At 45.0% G+C, this 19332-nt stretch overlaps 3 protein-coding genes across 4 annotated transcripts; 1 reads left to right on the top strand and 2 right to left on the bottom strand.

The window, feature by feature from the left end:
• Positions 1-1767: 1767 nt before the first annotated feature.
• rps29 (ribosomal protein S29) lies at positions 1768-2753 on the bottom strand. The gene is made up of 3 exons (XM_072362261.1): positions 2643-2753; positions 2100-2199; positions 1768-1873 (listed from the first exon to the last, which is right to left on the bottom strand). The coding sequence occupies exons 1-3, from the start codon at positions 2702-2704 to the stop codon at positions 1865-1867; spliced, it is 171 nt and encodes a 56-aa protein (XP_072218362.1). The 5' UTR covers positions 2705-2753; the 3' UTR covers positions 1768-1864.
• A 1199-nt stretch (positions 2754-3952) lies between these two features.
• Positions 3953-9008, top strand: mgat2 (alpha-1,6-mannosyl-glycoprotein 2-beta-N-acetylglucosaminyltransferase). Of its 2 annotated transcripts, none has more exons than XM_072362259.1 (2): positions 3953-4104; positions 7194-9008. In XM_072362259.1, exon 2 carries the CDS (start codon positions 7460-7462, stop codon positions 8861-8863), a length of 1404 nt encoding a protein of 467 aa, XP_072218360.1. In that variant the 5' UTR covers positions 3953-4104; positions 7194-7459; the 3' UTR covers positions 8864-9008. The 2 variants fall into 2 exon arrangements, with proteins under 2 accessions (XP_072218360.1, XP_072218361.1); XM_072362260.1 differs by having other exon boundaries at positions 3953-4109.
• A 2911-nt stretch (positions 9009-11919) lies between these two features.
• wdr20b (WD repeat domain 20b) lies at positions 11920-17358 on the bottom strand. Its single transcript, XM_072362254.1, has 4 exons — positions 17087-17358; positions 15155-15337; positions 13397-14782; positions 11920-13133 (listed from the first exon to the last, which is right to left on the bottom strand). Exons 1-4 carry the CDS (start codon positions 17333-17335, stop codon positions 13077-13079), a joined length of 1875 nt encoding a protein of 624 aa, XP_072218355.1. The 5' UTR covers positions 17336-17358; the 3' UTR covers positions 11920-13076.
• Positions 17359-19332: the final 1974 nt, after the last annotated feature.

Raw genomic sequence — 19332 nt, 5'->3', positions numbered from 1 at the left:
TAGATTTTTTTTCTACAAGCAGAAACAACACATGGAAGCACCTGTTAGAGCTTCTGTTTTCTAAAAAAGAAAAGCTAAGAGCATAAGAGACTTGCCTGATGCGCAAGTTTGGCCTTAGTGACGCTCACGTTAAGTAAGCTCAGCAAAGAGTTCTGCGGTTCTCGTTTTTTTTTGGCACATTTTTCTTGCAGAAAGGCTTCAGCTTTGATATTCTTGGGTTTTTTGGAAGATATTAAAGTGGAGGTCCTGCGAGGTCCGTGGTAAAACCTTCAGCTTGAACACCTTGAGGCATTCATCCTGCCGTAGAAGGCATCCTCTATTCGCCTTCATCTTTTTCACACACTGAACCCGTCCTTCCCTCTGTCGATGAGACGTTCCAGATCTCAACCTCTCGCCATTCCTGTGAGCTCACATTTGGCAGTTACACGAAGAGTAGCTACCTGGATACACTTTCCATATATCCGTTTAGCCTTCACCTGCCTCGCGGGCACAGGGTCTTTTAAACCTCAGAGTAGAAGGCAGCTGCTCGGAGCAACCCATGGCTGCCGAGACATGATGAGGGGTGAGTATTCAGAAGACTTTGAAATTTACATCTCCCAGCCTTCAGAAGAATGAATGGGAACATGTAATAGCCTTACCACACTATTGAAGGTCTGAGGGGTTCAATCTCTTGAGATGCAAAATCTTTTGCATGGTACTTTTTTTTTTTTAATAGCATAGTCTGGTGTCTCACCTGAAGGTTTTTACGTCTCTGCATGTAACCTTCTCCTCGATTATTTATTTCAAACTATTCAAATGTTTCCAAAGGAACCTTACTTTCACTATGCAGCACACAGAGGTCTGTTATTCACTATAAAAGCTGTATCTTTTTTTTTTTTTTAACTTAAATATCCTCCAGCTGTGCATTTGTCATTGGCTTTGTGTTGCCATCACACGGTGCTGCTGCCATCTAGTGTTTCAAATGTGTTACAAGAGAAAAAAGAAAAAATAAGTCCATGATTTTATAAGTTCTAGCCCGGGTCTCTACATGGGACGGTGTGGAATCCTCCCCCCCGCCGCCTTGCTGCTGCTTTTGTTGGGTTTATTCATTATTTAAAGTTTGGTCACTCGAGTCCCAAGGCGCTGCACAATTAACCACAACTACAGGAGATCTATCACATTCCATTAACCTTGAGCGAGACCAATCTCAGCACGTTACCTATCCTTGAAGGTGATGGACGTGTTATTTCCTGTGAGAGCACGCTGACTTTAGAATGAGTCTGTTGCTGCACACTGCGGGGCCTTTATCATGTACAGCCGAGATCATTAACCGCACCACTTGACTTCTGGCTGAATTGCTTAGCAAACTCCATTTCTAAAGGTTTTTAAATGCGAGCACTCCGTCGCAACGCTACCTTGAACCTGGCTGGTCCTGTAAATTAAACCGCGATTAAATGTTTATCTCAACGCAGCTATATTAACTGCAATGTCTTTGTAGCACACTGGTTCAAGCATACAAACATTGCATGACAAATCATAATCAAATGGGTGACCGTTTCCCCCATTTTGAAATAAAAACCCGTCTCACTTCAAACTTATACATTTTAAGTGAAATTTATAGTGGACCAGCTTATTTAAAATCTAATGCATGAGCCAACAATTTGTCAGCATCCTTTGTGGGAGAGAACAAGTCAGAGACTTGTCTCTTACTAACCATTTTAAAATCTATTCTGAAACATTAAGAGATTTCCAACCCATGAATAACCACACAGCTTAATGTAGTTGAACAAAAAAAAAAAACATTTATTAGCAGTGCTGAATCAGCCCATTTTGGCCAGCCATCCAACGATCCTTTGACCCATCTGAGGATGTCAGCGTAGGAAATTTAATCCAGCTGCACAAAACATGAAAAAAGGACATTAGTACAGGTGAGGTGACAGGTACACAGCATCATTACAGAAAATGATCCAAACTACAGAACATCAGGGGCATCGCTATTGCCACCTCATAGATAAACAGATGCTTATTTATGTTACACCGATCTAATCTCTTCCATGGGCTTCACATGCGAATCTTTACAGGCTTCCGAGATGTTGCGAATCTAAGCCTTGTTGACTCACCTTAACAAAGCCGATGTCTTTCGCGTACTGCCTGAAGCACTGGCGGCACATGTTGAGCCCATACTTGCGGATCAAGCCGTGTCTGTTTGAGCACACTCGGCTGAAATGGAAAAAAAAACAAAGTATTAGCCACCTAATATTTCTGTATCAAAAGAAAAATTAGTCCAAGGAAATCGTTAAACCCGGTACAGGAAATTGCTCCTGGCGGACTAGCATTTGGTTCCACTTTAGCAGGATTAGCAGTTATTAATCGCAAGATCATGCCAGTTTACCCAAACCGTACTCATTATGTCCAAAACTAAACTAATTTCCATGCTATATATATTCTAAATGTGTGGCTGTTGCCAGGCTAATTGTATTCAACGGTGGTGGTGCTACGTCGGTAGCAAGGCGCATCCTTCACCGCCATATTAGCTCAGGATCATAGCCCATGCGGTGTCGGTTTGATTGCTTTTTTTGACAGCCAAACAGGACACAAACACTTTAAAAGTCACCCGCTTCGGCGCATTATTCGATCATCGATACAATTAGGGCAGAACTGACCAGGAGCGGGATCCCTGTCCGAATTTTCTGGGGTGACTCCAATAGAGCTGTTGATGGCCCATCTTGTCTCTTTTCGCTCGAGTGTCGGAAAGGAAGAAAGAAGGGCGCGCATGCGCGGAAGAGGCCTGTGGACGCTATATTTCCGGTTGGGGATTTGCTTTGTTGCGCCCCTCTGCTGGCAGAGAACAGAACTGCAGGACAAAAAGCAGAAAATATTTTTGGTAAATCCATAGTTTAAACTCTGACAGTGGTGGAAAATATTTGTTTCGTAACTTCTTTTGAATGTGCACTCTTGTCATGAGATTATCGCCAGTAATTACAAAGGAAAGAGCTATTTTGAAGTAACGTGGGGTAGAAATACAAGGAGTTGTCATTTTTGGGGAAATCTGGTGACAGATGTGTGTAATATCTGTATGTATTTATTATTTATTTTGTACGTCTTTGAAGAGAAACCACATCACCATTTCGAAAAAGAAGTTGGGGATGACTTTGCTTCATAATATACAATTGCAAGCATAGGTTAATACTTTCTAGATCAATAATTTTAATGTGTATATTTTTAAACCTAAAACTACATTTAAAACGACTTTTGACTCCATTATCATATTTTTATGTGTCATAATTTGCAATGTGTTTTTCAGTGGGCGACACGACTGCAGGCCAGTCAGATTAGCTTGAATATGTGCAAAATGTGGCACCATCAAGCTGAAACCAACAAGGTCCTTCCTTAAAGAAGTTGTCGTTTGGGTGACCTTTTAAGTTTGGGAGACAAGGCGAGAACCTCCACATCTTTACCACATTCAATTCCAATTGAGTATTAGCTTTTAAAAAACCTGCAACTTTTCTCAGTTTCAACGTCTGATGACATGGCTCTCATAAATATGCTTTAATTAAATGTAGGCTTTGAATGCCTCATGAACCATGGCCTTTTACATTTTCTAACATTTATAACATTTGACTGTCACGATATAGGGGACTTCCTTATAGTGTAACACATTTCCACAAAGCAACAGCCGCCAATAACACCTATAAGATTGTGACTTCCTGTATTAGAGCGATAGATCCTTCCACAGGGTGTGCGATTTTCAAAAAAAAAAAATCTAGTGATTGTTGAAGATCTGGTGAACAAGGTGGGCTAAACACGGTTTCAGTGTATTCCCTTCCAATGGTCTTGGTAAAATGTTAATCTGAATCATGAGACGGACTCAGAGAGTCAGTGTGGAGCTGCAGTGGGTTTGAAGGCATTGTGGGCACAGAGGCTGTATAAAAACTATGGGTGCCCCCCCGCTGGACCAATGCATTGTGGGACGGTGGTAGGCGGCGGTTCCTTATTTGTGATTTTTACAGCTAGCCGTCAGTTGCGTCTCCATGCAGCTTGCTTGCTGGAAGGAATGGGGGAGAACGGGAAGCCTCCGTTCTAATGTCTCTCCGTAACAGGACCCCCGGACTGCTCTAGTTTTAGGTCAGGTAAGGTAATTAATACCCTTTTATTGTTGCTGTGGTTCGCCATGGACGCTGTTGTAGAAGAGGTTGGGTCTGGACTTGGCTGCTTGGAAGTTGCTAGCTGAAACGGTTGCTAACGAAGCGTTAGCATGTTCGGTGTTGCTTGCTGTCATAACGGACCGAAGCTGGCGGGGGGGCAAAACAAAAAAAACCCAAAAACGTACTGTTATCTGCGGTTTCTTTTGAAGCATTTAATGCCAGGGTGCCAAATTATGATTACAGTAAACTGGTGGTAGCGTCGAACGAGGCTGTGTCTGTGCGCGCGGCTGACAGCCAGCTGAGGACAAGAAAAAAATATCGGTGGGCTGCCTTCCGAGTGTCGAAACGTGTTCACCGGAGGCATTGTTAGAATGAAGTGCCTCGGCTTATTGTGAAATGCATAGGGTGACTATCATGGCAATGAATTTGGCAAGTTGCTAGTGTGTGCAAACCGTTCAACACAGACAAACAAGACGGGAACGTGTACTCCGTAAAGTTAAGAAGCGTTAGGTAGCATCCTATCAAACTGCCTTCCCTAAGATGCACGTGAGGTATTTCTCTATCTATGCTGACTTTTACAATCAATAAAGGTTCGACTATGAATTTCTAGCAATAATATTTGTGCTTACATTTCCACAGACTGTACTGGCGCAGATCTCGCAAACCTGTGCCTCGGCGTCTGGTCTTAATGGGATGCTACAGGCAGACAGAAGACAGATGGTAGAAAGCCTCAGAGATTTCTAATTTAATAACGAATAAGGTCTGGAGGTTTGTTCAACAAATCTGTGTGGAAAGGGCCAATCAATGTTGATAATGTAATTGAGGACATAATGTAATGCAGGGGAGGGGAAACAAGAGGACGTCGAGTCTAATTCAGTAATAATGTTAGCGTTTGCAGACCGGTGGCCCGATTTGTGAAAAATAATTGCTATCGTTATGCTTCCTGTACGAGTGGAAGATTACCATTTATCAAAGGCCAGAATGTTCTCTTTCTGTGGTTATTGTTTTATTTCACATTATGACAATGCAGCGCAGAAGTGTCAGGCATTCAAAGTAAACCGGACAGGCATTTGAAATGTTATCTTCAAGCAGAGGTTGATAAAAAAAAAACTAAACAAAGTTCATGTCAAATCTGTGACTACCAGTTTTCTTCGCTTTCTAAGTGCTTTTAGATAAAAGCTTTGGCTCAGTGAAACCATTTTAGCACCAAAAACAGCTTCTTACCCCCGAGGCTATTGACTACGCTGACAGTGTAACGTATGTGGCCGGCTCCTGCAGAACGACATCTCCATTACAAATGAATTAAGATGGCTCCAGCAAATGAGGAAACGTCCATTCTGTTAGTGGAAAAGTAGCCGGGTCTAACATTTACTCTGCAGAGGGTGAGCCTGCCAAATTGTGTCTTCTAAACTCAGACGAGTGCCACACTGGCTCCTGAGGTGAAGCTACAGTTATGCTGTAACTTTAGTGCAGGTAAATCTTCACTGTATAACTCTGACTGTTCAACAAGCTTCAACATGTGGGGAAGCGATCCCCTCAACTGCTTTCTTCCACTCCCGCTGTTTGCCGCTTGGCATCCACGCTACGAGTTGTAGCGATGTTGTGACTTTTTGTCTTAAGAAAGTCTCAAGAGTGAGTGACAGGTGAGGAACAGAAACGGATAAAAGACCACTGCCCGAACACTGTGGATTCATTGTGTTAATGAACACATTACCTTGCGTCTGAACAGGGCTTTGGTCGTCTTCTGAGCTGATAATTGTGTTGATTTGGATTCATTTGGCTTACTAACAAGTCACAGCAATCCGTTTTATCCAATCTGTTAACCCAAAATGTTCCCATCAGTGCTTCATTAATCTTGCTTATTTAGTGCTCAGTGATATCAGTTTTTTGGGGGGGTGAAGCTAGGTTATGGTTCAAAAGATATAATACGAGGTTATTTTATCGAGTATGTTACATCCACTTGGCAGCAAGCTTAAACTTCTCTCATATTAGGTTTAACAAGAGCAATGCACAGAGGCAATGCGTGTAAATTCCTGCCAGGCTCACAACGAGGAGAAGTATTTATTTCTCTCGAAGCGCACACACTCGACAAGATTTGAGAGTAATGGTGCATCACACACCACTGGACATTTTAAAGTGAAATATGCCCTGTCGTGCTTTCTCGGAACAATGCACCACCTCGCTTGATCTCAGGATGCAGATGTAAACAAAATGGATACTTTTGTGCATCAGCTCGATGTGACGTTAGCAGTCCTTTGCAGTAAAGGGGTCTGCATCAGTAAAGTGGTTTGGGAGGTGCAGTTATAAAGGGGGGGGGGGGTCTTTACATCAGCAAAAGCTGGAGAGGAGATTTTGACTGTCAGTTTTAAAACTAGTCAACTGTTGTTTGCTAATCTTTGCCATAAGGGCTCAAATGTCTCTCGTTGCCTGGCAACTAATCTGCTCAACTGCTCCAGGATCTCGAGCGTCCAGATTTTAACTCCTAAATATCAGACGTGTTTGATCAAACTGGGGCAGACTGAACAAGCTGCGAGTGAGTCTCTGGAAGGGACGTGCCATCTGCTGTGGGACTCCTTCTCCTTTTTGCTGAAGTTATTATTATTATTTTATTTTTGTAGTGGCTCTTGCCCTGTGAGTGATATGAGCCGGTTGCTTCATGCCACAGAATGAATTCAGGACCAGTTTAATGCCTCCTCCAGATGGCTCTGAGTCGAGGAGAAAAATCTATGTGGAAAGCATTTTATCACATTTTTGCTAAGTGTTACACAGCATGTTTGAATACAGGTAACTGAAGCGAAATGATTGCCTTATTACTGCTGACCAAACATGTATGGCTGTGTGATTAGAAGACCGTTAAAAGTGTAGCTTTGTGTGATGTGGCATCCTTCATGGTCTCAAATATCACACTTATTTATTAACGTAATTGTGCATATATAAGTAATTCTGATGTATTCTATATTTGTTCAATATTCCCATTAACATCTTGATGCTGTCTTTAACCATGTTGCTCAGGCCTGACTGCTGTGATCCCCTCGGCTAACTCGGTCTCCTGGTTTATTTTTCATCCAGGTGGCTCATGCACACTGCCTCCCAGCAACCATCATGCCTTATGGAATATTCATGAACCACCAATGACATTCCAGCAGGATCAATGTTTACAACAGCAGTTTATTTTTGACAACAATTAGCCTCGTAACATTTTATTTTTAATCAGCCCCTCCCCCCCTGTGCAGAAGCACAAGCACGCCTCGACAAAGTTTATCTATTCAATTTTGTTTCTTTTTTTTTTTTCAACCTTTAACTCGTCTCTCTTTGCAAGAGGCCGAACCTCTATCATGAGATTCAGAATCTACAAGAGGAAGGTGGTGATACTGACTCTGGTGGTTGTCGTCTGTGGCCTCGCTTTCTGGAGCAGCGGAAGGCAAAAGAAGAACGAGAGCGGATCGTTCCCCAAGGAGGCGGAAATTGTGAGGCGGAGCAGCAGCATCAGCAGCAGTAGCATCAACAGTCACGTTCAGCTGCAAGCTACGCCTGCAGTTAGCAGGGCACCTGTTCTGCCGCCTATTATTAAACAAGCTAATGACACGCACCAGGAAAAAGGAAAGGAGAAAGCCAAAATGACTAAGCCAGAGGTAGATAATACCACTTTAGTCTATCGTGGCATTGTCTTCCAGCTCAACTTTGACCAGACGATAAGGAACGAGGAGAAGTTTAAGACGGCGCGGCAGAAAGACGATCTGGTTGTGGTGGTCCAGGTCCATAACCGGCCAGACTACCTCAAGCTGTTAGTGGACAGCTTGCGAAAGGCTAGAGGCGTGGAGAGCATATTGCTGATATTCAGCCACGATTACTGGTCCCCAGAGATAAATAAGGTGGTGACCTCAATTGACTTCTGTCAAGTCCTTCAGATCTTCTTCCCCTTCAGCATCCAGCTGTATCCCCAAGAGTTCCCAGGAAATGACCCCAGGGACTGCCCCAGAGACATTCCTAAAAAAGACGCCTTAAAGCAGGGCTGCATCAATGCAGAGTACCCCGACTCCTTTGGCCACTACCGCGAGGCCAAGTTCTCTCAGACCAAGCACCACTGGTGGTGGAAGCTGCACTTTGTATGGGACAGAGTCCGAGTTCTCAACGGTCATAAAGGTCTGGTTCTGCTGATCGAGGAGGACCACTACCTGTCGCCGGACTTCATCCATCTCTTAAAGCTGATGACGGCTCTCAGAAGGGAGCAGTGCACCGACTGCGACATTCTCTCCCTGGGGAGCTACAGCCACATCAGCTTCTCCAGCAAAGCAAATAGGGTGGAGGTGAAAGCCTGGAAGTCCACAGAGCACAACATGGGGATGGCTCTGAGCAGAGAGACGTACCAAAAACTCATCCAATGCACTGACACGTTCTGCACTTACGACGACTACAACTGGGACTGGTCCTTGCAGCACCTGACCGTGGCCTGCCTGCCCTCTTTCTGGAAGGTCATGGTGAGCGAAGCGCCGAGAATCTTCCACGCGGGCGACTGCGGCATGCACCACAAGAAGGCCTCCTGCATGCCGATCAGTCAGAAAACCAAGATCGAAAACATCCTGCAGAGCAGTGGAAACCAGCTGTTCCCCAAAAAACTCCTGATTACGAAGAGACTGCCAGCCAACGGGGCCGGAGGCGTGGCCCCGCACGTGAAAAATGGGGGGTGGGGAGATATCAGGGACCACGAACTCTGCAAGAGCTATGTTCGATTACAGTGACCTTAATTGCTACTATTCTATATTATTGTCTCTTTTGCATCCTGTATAAAAGAAAAAAAGTAACTCTTTATGGACTATTCTTCATATTGCCTGTTTTCTTGAACTGTTCCAAATAAAGACGAATGTTGGATTTTTGCCTCTTTAACGCATACGTGCTATTATTTAAGTGGCTGTTGCTTTGGATCCATCACACCCCGAATAATACACCGGGTTGTCAGAGTTCAAAAAGTAGAACGTCTTTAAATAGACAGTAAATTGGGAAATGCAGACAGGTGTCCATGAGGGCAAACATAAGATTAGTTGTCCAGTGGGTTGAACAGTCCCACTGGGCACGATATTAATAGCGCACAAATTTTTTGCTGAGATCAGAGGAGATATGTCGAAATACCTCGTTCCATTTAGAGAATCCGAACAGCTCAATGATCTTGTTGCAAGGGGATGGGGATGGAGGGGGGGACCTTTGGTAGAGAAACTCCAGTCAGGCGCTCTCACTGAGGTCTGCAGCCTGCGGGGCATTGTTTCAGCTTGTTGCCATACATCACTGTCTAACAACAGAAGGCAGAGCTCTGAAGTTCAGGCCGCAGAATCTCTGCGGAGATTTTCGCTGATGAATAAACACAATACAGCCGAAGAGAGCGAGGGAGAGATCCCCGGAGGCTGATACTACTTTCTTGCCTCTGTTGTTGCTATTGAAGATGCATTTACATTTTAAGTGCTTCGACCACGGTTCGGTATTGATGGTTTCCGCTGAGGCCTGAGCTCAATTGATTTATCCCTCCCCCCTTTATTTCTTTCCCTTCCCTCCTGGTCATGTGTGCCGTTCTGTTCTGCCCCTTATTTAAAACCAGGAACAGGCTCTCATTGATGCCGCCTTTCGCTGCAGTTCATGAGACAAACATCCTCTGGCAGTCTCAGCTTTCGACAAAATTCCCCAACTATTTCAAACGTGAATACGTCCCGTGCACATTATTTTTTTTTTTCAACCGTTAACGACGACAAAGCCCGACTGGCAGCTACCGCTGCGGTAAAAAAGTCCCAGTTCATTTTCTAACGTGTGAACATCAGCTCCTAATGTGGCGCTGTCGAGGTCACGTGACTGCCACATCGCATCTCTCGCGGTGGAGACTCGATAATTGGGCCCGCACCTCGAGGGGGCTGAACGTGCCGGCCCAGAATAGACTTGAGAAAGAAAGAAAAAAAAAAAAGAGGAAGTGACACTTTTTATCCTCGTACTTGGTGACTGATGGCAAACTGATGCTGGGGCCTCAGAAAACCGCGGTAAAAAACTTGGTCGAACGGATCTGTTCGGCATATTGTACGAGCAGAAAGCGCGTGCAACAGCTCGATAGCTGCAGTCTCCGGGACAACAGGGATGTCACTTCAGGGATGGAATCATTTCTAAAGAAAACCGTCTTTCTCACAGATATCCCTGAAGCTTGCAAAGTCATTAACACACACTTTATTTTTAATGCCTCATCCACTCAAACCGTCGACTTTTTGCTCAGCGCTGAGAGGCTTTATTAATCATTCGTAGCCGTTGCGCACATTTGCAACATAAACAAAACTCTGGGTCAGTGTGTGTGTGTGAGAGAGAGAGAGAGGAGATGTAAATAAGGTAAGATCTCTCACTTTGTACCCGTCTGAAAGATACCTGCTCCGCACAGCAGCGAGGAGGTATCCGTCAATCACGATCGGCTGCTGAGTGACAGCCTGACGGGACGATCAGGCCACTTCAGCCCGTTAATCACACCCCCCACAAGCTGCCGGTTTAATAAGGAGGAGAGCATGTGCTCCCCCGGGAAGCGTAAATTATGGAGGAGTGGTCTCCGATCAGCCCCAGGAATATAAAACATGGATGTCGGAGCAGGAGTGCATCTTTGTTAGGGAGAAATAGAGACGCGAGGATAATCTATATGGGCAGTGGCTTCAGTGTTTGATGGAGTGAGAAATTGCCGGGGAGAATTCCACAGTTTACGCTCGGGGGATGCGGTGCTGCCACCTACTGAGCAACCGGACCACTCACTGTTGAGCAGACTGGAGGCTGGACAGGACACATTGATTTAGGTTCCATTTATTACTTAACTGGCTTAATATGACTGGATATGTATGATGTAGCCATGAAAGTTGTGGCCACAAAAACTGAGGGGTGGAGGTGGAATGATTTCCTTTATTTCGTGTGAGATGGTCCAGTGTTTCCGGTGCCAAAGGAGATCATAAAAGTGGCACAAGAATTCAAACAGCGCATATGATGGCTGCTGCTTGGATACTTCAAGGTGGTTCCACCCGGTTAAAGAACCTTCCGGAGTTGAAAAGCTGTTTCCAGGCTTGTGGAGGGGACGTCGAATCAGCTGGTAAGTGAACGCACCACGACCTGTGCAGATCTCAGAAGTGAGTAAGGGAAAAAACTGACTCATGTCACGATTCACATCTACACACATTACGTCAAGCTTCTCTTTCCAGAGATCTTCGTCTGAGGAACTCGCATTCAGGTGTGGTGAATGAACAGTAAACACAAGTGGAGCAGGAGTTCTGTCAAAGGTGTTTTTAATAGGCGTCACATGAAGGAAAAGGCTCCCATTGTTAAAATCCTGTCCTAACTTCCATCACCTACACCGCCAACAAGCGCTGACGGTTTCTGCTTTTTTTTTTGTTTTAAATCAGTTGGAATTCAACACAGTGTCAAAAGTTTGTTCTCCAAGTCCGGGAGTCAAAACTCCCAAGAACAGGAGTCGAAGAGACTTTCAGAACGCGTTTGTCGGATGTGTTAAAAAGTGACTTCACGGTGTCGATGCTATGCGACGAGAGCCTACGGGGGTGCCTGCGTCAGTCTTCCTGCGGTTTACCTGAGCTCGGAGTGATGGCTGAATTAGACCACTGCGTCTGCGCCTGCCTACGCTGAAAAGAGGAAGCCTGCGGCGACAGGCCAGCTAGCATTCAGCACTACCTGTCAGACGAGAGGATTTCAAAGTCATTTCCCAATACCAAATTGTTTCGTTAATAAAAAAAATACACCTGAATTCTCTGCGTGTACAACAGAAACGAAGCATGTTCACCTGCATATTCAAGATTCATTTTAATATTAGATTTTCTGTATTAGAAATATCACTATCTTCTGAAACGAGGATCTTCAAACTATTGTAATAATGATCATTTCACCCATAAATCATTGAAGTACAGTATTTACATATATTACAGAGCCCATTTAATCTGAAACAATATTAAAATAAATGTTCAATAGATACAAAGGTTTTTTTTTTTTTCTTTTTCTATTTTATATACACACACACACGCGCGCGCACACACACCTTGTCAAGGAGTCCTGACACACTCCAAAAATTGTAAAGCCATTCTCCTCTAACAAACTCTTAAGTGCAAACAATTTTCATATAAAAACTATGATTGCAGCATCCAGCGATGAATGACGAGCCCCCTCCCCCCCAGGAAAAAAAATAATAATTAACCTTGTGTTCCACAGTCATGAATTTAAAAATGGGGATAAATGAGAGAAAAAAAAAAAAAGTGTGCAAAATTCACCCTAAAGTGTGATTCTCGGATTTTTCAGGGGACTAAAAATATTTCTCTTGAGCCAGCGGACGAGGACATGTGGAATCGCCCAGGAGGTGTGGGGGGGCAAAAAAAACAAAACAAAAAAACAACAACAAAAGACAGAGGCTTGGTTTTGGAGCTTTGCCGCCACTCCAAAAACAATCCGTCATCTTATTCCCTTTATCTATGAACGTATAAGACGCAAAAGGTATCGAACTGAACCCAGACGCAAGGTTAGACCGAGGCGTCGTCACTACACTGCGTCTAGTCTCCGAAGATCTACAGGCACAAGAGATGGGGAATTAGAGTTAGTTATTTTTCAGACTAGACACGATTTGATATGACCAAAAGATGCAACACTGAGCGAGTTAAACCCTCCCACAGACTTCCTGGATTACTTAAAGCTCGTCCTCTTCCTGCCACTAGCACCTTTTCAACATCCCCGCCGACAGGAGTTCTGCCTCTAACTCTGGCTTGGCCAACGTCGGTGTTCTTAAAACTAGCAGTCAGACAAAGACGGTATCTAAGTGGCTGTAGTGATGAGAGTGACGGTGACACGGAGGTCATGTCGTGTGCGACAGCGTGTGAAGAAGTGCTGCAGGGCCTTGGCCTTGGTCTTCCCCGTCTCTGTTGCATGGAGCTGTCATTAGCAGCACCAGCACTGGGGCTATACTACTGTTCCACTGGGGGAGCTGGCTGGGTTGTTTTGAGATGATAGCAATCCCTGTAAAGAGACAGACAATACATGTTGATAGCAAACTGCAGCGTTACTAGAATGTAATACAAGAGGCAGAACATCGAGGCCATGAGGTTTACTGTCAGAGAAGACGTCCTATTAACCATCAAAATGCTGCCGCTTTAGAGAAATAACCTCTGCCTGCTCACAGTGGCGATAAACGCTTCGGAACGCCGACAAATGCCTGCGCTCGACACTAAGCGAGTTTGGTGGTGTCACATGACAGTATCCTCAAGAGGCCAGTCACTCACCACTTTCCCAGGCCTAGCCCATGTGCAAACGAAACCCTCCTGACAAGCTGTAACCAGACAGTCCTCCAGGAAGATTAACACAGTGAGTCTTTCGTGAGCGATCTTCTTGCACACCAGCGGTTCCAGCAGCGGCACTTCCTCCATGCGCGGGCACAGAATTGTGCCCAAAGTCTTAGCTGCCTCGGCTTTTGCCGTCCGCGAAGAGCTGAGTTGGTTGAGCTTGTCGCTGCTCTTGCTGCTGATGTGGCCCATGCTGTGGTTTCGCTTGTGGTCCTTCTCGTGGCGCTCCTTGCGCGAGTCGTGTAAAGACAGCGTCGCAAACTTGCTGACGCCGGTGGCGATGAAAGCGCTGTCGATGATGCTGTTGCCCTTGGTGCTGCTGTTGCTGCCCGTGTGGCTGTTGGGGGTGGTGCCCCCTGCGGGGTTGGAGGAGTGAGGCAAGCTATTGGACCGAGGTAGGGTGCCAGGGAGGGAATTAATTGGGTTGCAACTGGTGCTACTATTGCTCACACTGTCTTTGGTGCCACTGGAATTGGTGGTGATGGATACAGTAGTAGTAGTAGTAGTTTGTCCAGTGGCCGGAGGGCTTGTGGCACTCATAACATTAGTGTGAGTCCTTGTGCGTGACAAAGGGAGGTGAGGGAAGAGAATGTCCTCTGTAAGATCCCACAAACATAGCTGAGTATCTTGTCCCACTGAGCCAAATCTGTAGGTCACACTGACCGGTCTACTGTCTGTAGAGTTTCTTTTAGAGAGCCGTGAGTGAGAGCTGTTAGCTCTGTCTCTGCCGGCCCCAAAGTGAATCTGCTCATGGAAGTCCTCATCGCTGCCACTGAACTCAGCAGGGGGGTCGCCATCCTCAATACTGGTGGTGCAGTGGTCAAACGCCACCACACTCACCCATGACTTGTGACCGTGCCCCCGTGCAATTACTCTGCAGTCCAGAAACGACCACACAGTCACCAGGTCGTCCTCCCCTCCTGCCACAATATACCGTCCGTCTGGGCTCCAGCACACGCACAGTAAGCCACCAAAGTAGCTCTTCATGGTGCCGTGGAGCTCCGCAGCGTCAAAGCCGAATACCCGCAGGAAGCCGTCCTGGCTCGCACAAGCCAGGAACTTGCCATCCGGAGAGAAAGCAAACTCGTTGAGCGCCCCTTCGCCCACCGTCCAGCGCAGCAGCGGGTTACGAGCCGACTTGCTCTTGCAGGTGTGCACGGCGTAGTTTTCACCTTGCTTGAGCAGCTGGTAGTGAGGTGCTGTGGTGCCGCAGGTGTTTTCCACGTTGTACAAGTACATGCTGCCGCTGGAGTGAGCCACAAGAAACAGGCTCTCTGAACCAGGGACCCATCGTACACATGTGACTCTCGACTTGTCAATAAGTCTCTAGAAGGAGAAAGAGATGAAACAAGTGGCGTGGTTAGCGACTTACTTAATACTCCTGAATTAGATGTAAACAATGCAAAAATGTATGAATATCTAGGCCCTTATTTTTTTATTTTCTATATGTGTTTTGTAACTTCCATCATCCGATCTGAATGCATTAAAACGAGAACAAATCAAATCTTCTGTCTGAAGTCTGCTAATACAAAGCTTTTGTCCTGCTTTTCACATCAACTGAAAACCCAACAGAGATGAGGACTGACTTTAAAATCGGATAATCTATTTACTAACCAATCATCTGTCTGACCCACGGTGCCACACAGTGTTCTGCAGGGGAGGAGATTTCTCTTTGAAACAAAACCGACTTGAACCCACCTCTTCATTGAAGAGCTTGCTGGTTTCCTTCTTGATGGGGTCTATGAGTTGCACCTGGCCTGCTGAGAAGCCCACCAGCAGGGAGACGCTCTCTGCTGTCGCCGTGAGCGGGTTGAAGTCGTGGCACGTCGGCTGCGTTCCTTTGTATATCCTCTTGTCTATGGGCTTACTGAGATCAGCAGCCTGGGACGACAACAAATGCACACAGGTTGTCAAGATTTCAAATGTAGCCAGAGAGCATTTGCTACTGCAGCGCAGTTTAATAATGAGACAACTAAGAATCTGTAGCCAGAGATGCGGAAGAAGTCTGACAAATGAAAATTTGACATTTGTGGCAGCTGTACGCTTTGCTGCTGCGGCTCCCAAGAAGTCCATCATTGTGGGTTAAAGGGGAAAAAAGTTACGGGACTGCAACTACACAAACCCAAGCTGGGTCTTCGCTCACATAGGAGAGTTTGACACTGTGCAAGTCTCTTCACCTGTTGACACAAACGGGTTGGTCCACAGATTGTGCAACAATCAGGCAGCATGAATGATCCCTTCATAAGCTCCCTTTGATTTTCATGCAATGATCTCCTTTTGACTTTTGTCCATGTGTGAGGTCATATTTGGCTTTCAACTGTGCAATTTCTCACTCGCTTTTCTTTTGTCATGTTTAAAGACCGCAAGGTGCAAGAGGTATAGGAAATCTGGCAAAAGTAATTAAGAAAATTGGTCATAACACATTTCATCTGTGTATATGCATTACATTACAGTGTCAGTTCCAAGTGTCCCTTATCAGAGGTGAGGTAGGTCTTCAATCAACTTGTTAAGACCTGAAACGGTCTCTAAACACCGTAATAAGTATACCTTAATGTTAATTAAGGTTTTAGGTGGTTAATTGGAAGATTGTCAGTTTGACCTGTGGCCCTCTATGAGCGAGACGCTCCAGCTCAAATCAATTGTGAGGGTCAGAGTAGTGGCTTGTAGCACACACACGTGTGTGTGCAAATGGATGAATCAGATGTTTCTTAGATCAGATCTTTAGGACAAGCTGTCTGAACTGTTCTCAGTGAGTGATTAGATCAGTGTTCACCAACCTATGTACACAGGCTGCAGCAGCAGGAGTCAAAAACGATACAAATACACTTGTGACATGGCTTGACAATGCAGAACCAGCTGGTGCACGATTGTATATTCCCACTGAATATTCTAAAATCAAGTGGTCTGTTTACAATCTACTTTTTTCTTTTCATGCTTTTCAAAGCGGCAGTTTACAGGGTGAAAAACGTGAACAGAGTTCTTATCAGGGGGTTAGTCTGCCACTGGATAATGCTTTCAGGAAACACACCAGCAGCAGAATCGCCAGTGTCACAGAAAGCATCCCTGCTCAACGTGACCTAACGTGACCGTAAGCAACCAAACAGTGGATCGCATTTCATCACATCCAAACTCTCAGAGTCAAGCGTGCACACCATTACGCTGCGAGAAACAAATACCCTTTACTTCAAGTCCAGTGGTTTCAATTATGAACTCTTATTTGGATCTCTCACATGAACGCCAATGCTGCCTCCTCTGTTGAGGACAACCTGCCACTCGTACTCTGAACAAGGCTCCGGTTGCCATGTAAATAACAGAGATAAACACACATCATATGACACGACATGCCTTTTCTCGTCTCTTCCTGCTCATTTGAAATCTCGTGTCACAGCTTGTGACAGAGAAGTCAAACGACTGGTGGACTTTGACGAGTCTTAGCGAGGCCAAAACAACTGTGACGATGTTAGCCAAGAATGCTAATTAGTCCCTAACTTAGCTGGGTCTGCTACATGGCCTTGGGTTGACAACCTGCGCACTTCAATGACAGCTTAGGTCTAACACGTTTAAAGATGCCCAAGCAATGGGCTACTCCCGGGGAGTCACGGCTGTGTCTCCGCTGTCATTATTGTTTACCTTTCTCACGCCTTTGTAGATATAAAAGTACAGTTCCCGGCCCACATTGAAACAGATCCTGTCGCCGTTGCCGGACTGGTCGTTTACGTTGACGAAGGAGACCTTGACGGGGTTGGAGCCCTGTGAGTTAAAAGGCACCCTGTTCGGGCGGCTGTATTCGGAGTGAGTGAGGAGTTTGTAGACGCCTTCTCGTGTGGTGAACTGTGTTTTAATTTCGTTCATCTCCTTCCCTCCTCCCTCCGCCGCCATCTTGGAAATTGGCGTTCATCCTTGTTCCAACCCCGGATGTTACAGACGGCGCATGCGTCGGAGCTTCGACGTCAAGTAGCCATACGTTCGGGGATTTGTAGAGTCAAACCCTAGAATCATAGAACCTTTATGAGTGGCATTAAAAACACCTAGATTTAAACATGTCGTAATAAGACAACATTGTAATGTTGTTTATTACATAAACGCTATCATTTATTATAATTTTCGCACAAATAAGACAATTAAATAACAGCTGCAATTTGATAGAAAATACAAAATAGTGTGCTCATGCCAGAATTATAGACAAACACCTTGTTTTCTTTCTTAACCTAGAGAGAACAAAATAAAATAAGCATTACCTCTCACTGGCACGGGGACAAAATACACACACACACACATATATATATATATGTGTGTGTGTGTGTGTCTGTATTAGACAATCCTTATATAACCACCAGAGGCCATGTATAATAATCCACACAGTTCACAGAAGCTAGAAATTTCTCATACCCTGGCTGAGGGCCCTAACCGAGAATGGAAATCATGTGCTTCCCTCAAATTGAATTATTAAAGAAAAACTCCAGGATGAATACACTTCCTCTTTCCAGCGTGACTTTCCAGAGATATCCACCTCTATAACACTGTTTGAGTCACAAAAGCACTGATTTTATTCCGGACAGATATTCCAATTATGAGGCTCCTGGCTTCTCTATTTCAGAAAATATCACCTTACAGTGATTGCGACAGTGCTTCATCTTTCTTTGGTAGGTCTCCAGTCAGCTTCTAGTAGCGTCTCCTATCAGCGGGAAACATTCCTATTACATAACAGCTGATGCAAGTGTTATACACTGCCATCCTCTGGTTTGATCAAGCCACGAATGCCCACAATGAACTAGAGAATTCTGCTCCTCTCAGTCACAACTCTTGAGCATTTGCAATTCCTTGCGCAGTTGATCTTGTATATTACAATCTTTATCAAGATTGAGTGAGTATCTTTGTTTTTAAGCTCCTCCTCTCATGGCCTCCCATCAACATACTGTGTGTCCAGAACAAATGTATTGTTATGTAAATATAAAAGCAGATTTTTTTATCAAGAGTCATCACACCAGTGTGCCAGAATTTCAGTTTGACCGGACAGTCGCTGTGTAAAACACACCTAATCGCATTTCCCTCGTGAAATGCCATGTCTCGAAATTTACACACATTTCACGAACCTGTGATTCATGCTCTTACTGTATATCCTCCCAGTTACATTGCAGCAGTGTGTGTTCAGATTGTAAATTATGTTCCAGCCTAAACTGCTACCCTTTTAATCCATTTACTGCCCAAAAGTTGGGCCTGACTGTTGAGCGCTTACTGTCAGTCTTTAGTGTCCCTCATGTTACTCACGTTCACTGAAGCGGGGTAAAGAAAATGCCTCTTAAAATATACTAAGATGTAAAGAAGTGAACACGAGGCGCACGAGAAAGTGCTGGAAAAGTTCTTCCAGGAAACTCTAGAAATGTAGTTATCTTAGAGGTCAGAATTAAAAAAAACAAAACAACATAAACAGTTAATCTGAGGGGCAAATTCCTTTTGATTCTCTCAGACTGTACACATTAAACGACTTGCAGTGGTCATTATGACTGTTTAAGATGGGCAAAAGCTTGAGATCCCCCCCCCCCCCCCCCCCCCTATCTCGCAAGTTAAAAAAAAAAAGATTTGGGCCTGCTGTTCATTGGAGGTCCTGTGGAGTGTGTGCGAGTTTGTAGTGGCGACAAGACAGCAGCTGATAGCAAAAGCAATGCACAGCTGTGGCGCTTACAAGGGGGGTATGGGGCCTGACAGCTAGACAAGCTATCAGGAAAGCTCTGGTTGTGAGTGACAGGCACTTCTTGTGACTGTGCAGCCCTATAAGGGCACATTAACTTTAGAGCTATGGTGCCACGCTCGCAACCCCCTTCCCGGCCTTTCCTTAACACCTCCCCTTACTACAGGAAAGTGAACGTATCTTCTGG

Source organism: Leuresthes tenuis, unplaced genomic scaffold (genome assembly GCF_036924035.1).
Source record: "Leuresthes tenuis unplaced genomic scaffold, fLeuTen1.0.hap1 SCAF_13, whole genome shotgun sequence".
NCBI lineage: Eukaryota > Metazoa > Chordata > Actinopteri > Atheriniformes > Atherinopsidae > Leuresthes > Leuresthes tenuis.
This window is presented reverse-complemented; position numbering and strand designations above follow the sequence as displayed.

What these genes read in the sequence shown, in the direction of transcription:
- wdr20b (XM_072362254.1), bottom strand. Translation starts at nt 17,335, where the DNA reads ATGGCGGCGGAGGGAGGAGGGAAGGAGATGAACGAAATTAAAACACAG. An exon ending in GCAAGCTCTTCAATGAAGAG is followed by an intron (nt 14,783 to 15,154) that starts GTGGGTTCAAGT and finishes TTCTCCTTCTAG; the next exon opens with AGACTTATTGACAAGTCGAG. An exon ending in GGGCTAGGCCTGGGAAAGTG is followed by an intron (nt 13,134 to 13,396) that starts GTGAGTGACTGG and finishes GTCTCTTTACAG; the next exon opens with GGATTGCTATCATCTCAAAA.
- rps29 (XM_072362261.1), bottom strand. Translation starts at nt 2,704, where the DNA reads ATGGGCCATCAACAGCTCTATTGGAGTCACCCCAGAAAATTCGGACAG. An exon ending in GGACAGGGATCCCGCTCCTG is followed by an intron (nt 2,200 to 2,642) that starts GTCAGTTCTGCC and finishes TTTCCATTTCAG; the next exon opens with CCGAGTGTGCTCAAACAGAC.
- mgat2 (XM_072362259.1), top strand. Translation starts at nt 7,460, where the DNA reads ATGAGATTCAGAATCTACAAGAGGAAGGTGGTGATACTGACTCTGGTG.